This window comes from Myotis brandtii, unplaced genomic scaffold (genome assembly GCF_000412655.1).
Source record: "Myotis brandtii unplaced genomic scaffold, ASM41265v1 scaffold334, whole genome shotgun sequence".
NCBI classification, from domain to species: Eukaryota; Metazoa; Chordata; class Mammalia; order Chiroptera; family Vespertilionidae; genus Myotis; species Myotis brandtii.
Window position 1 is genome coordinate 441,438 of NW_005362885.1, and position 955 is coordinate 442,392.

The 955-nt window shown below is 59.1% G+C and overlaps 1 protein-coding gene across 1 annotated transcript in view; it reads left to right on the forward strand.

The window, feature by feature from the left end:
- CFAP74 (cilia and flagella associated protein 74) overlaps positions 1–955 on the forward strand; it is a 38,931-nt gene that overhangs the window by 28,134 nt on the left and 9,842 nt on the right. Inside the window, 2 exon segments of the mRNA XM_014543767.1 lie at positions 36–164; positions 742–829. Of these exon segments, the coding sequence (XP_014399253.1) occupies positions 36–164; positions 742–829 (217 nt within the window).

Here is a 955-nt window from a genome sequence, read left to right on the forward strand (position 1 = left end):
CACTGAGCCACACGGCCCGGCCCCTCCTGCTGCAGGTCGAAGGCGGCCCTGCGTCTGAAGTTCGAGGTGTGCAAGGAGCTCAAGGGCCACATGGAGCTCCTGCCAGAGACGGGCTACATCCAGGCCCTGTCGACCTACTCGGTGCAGCTCAAGTTCCTGCCGCGGACGCGCCCTGTATTTCCAGCCTCCCGTAGCTCCCGCCTCCCGTACTCACTTTGTTCTGGAGAGGGCAGGGCGGAGCGGTTTGTTGTTGCCGTACTGATGCGTTCATTGGTTGCTGCTGGTCTATGCCCCGACCGGGCCCAAACCTACACCCTGGCGTATGGGGATGATGCTCTAACCAACTGAGCTACCCGGCCAGGGCTAATTGCAGGATTTAAAAGCACCACCAGATTAAAAATACATATATATAGAAATATTTAAATAAAAAAAATAAATCAGCCTGCGGACTGAAGGGTCCTGGGTTCGATTCCCAGTCGGGACACAGGCCCAGGTTTCGGGGCGTGCAGGCGGCAGCCAATTGATGATTCTCTCTCATCACTGATGTTTCTCTCTCTTTCCCTCTTCCTTCCTATCTGACATCAATTACACACACACACACACACACACACGCACACACTCACACACACTCGCGCGCGCACACACACGTACACACGTGTGTGCACCACTCGGGTCAGTTTCACTGTCGTTTCCCAAAATATAACCGAGAGAAGCACATGCGAGCGGCGCCGTCTCTTGCAGACACACGCTCCCGGAGGACGCGGGCAAGTACTTCGACAGGGAGAGCAGGATCCTGGAGGCCCCGCTGACCATCCGCGTGGCTGACCAGGTCTGTGGGGGCCTCCCTGGTGTTTGGGGAGCAGGGGCTGCTCTGGAGTTGGGCCCCGGCAGGCTTCCAGTCGCCAGGCCTCACACGGCGGCCCCTGCCGGGGAGATGCAGGCGGGGGGGGGGGGG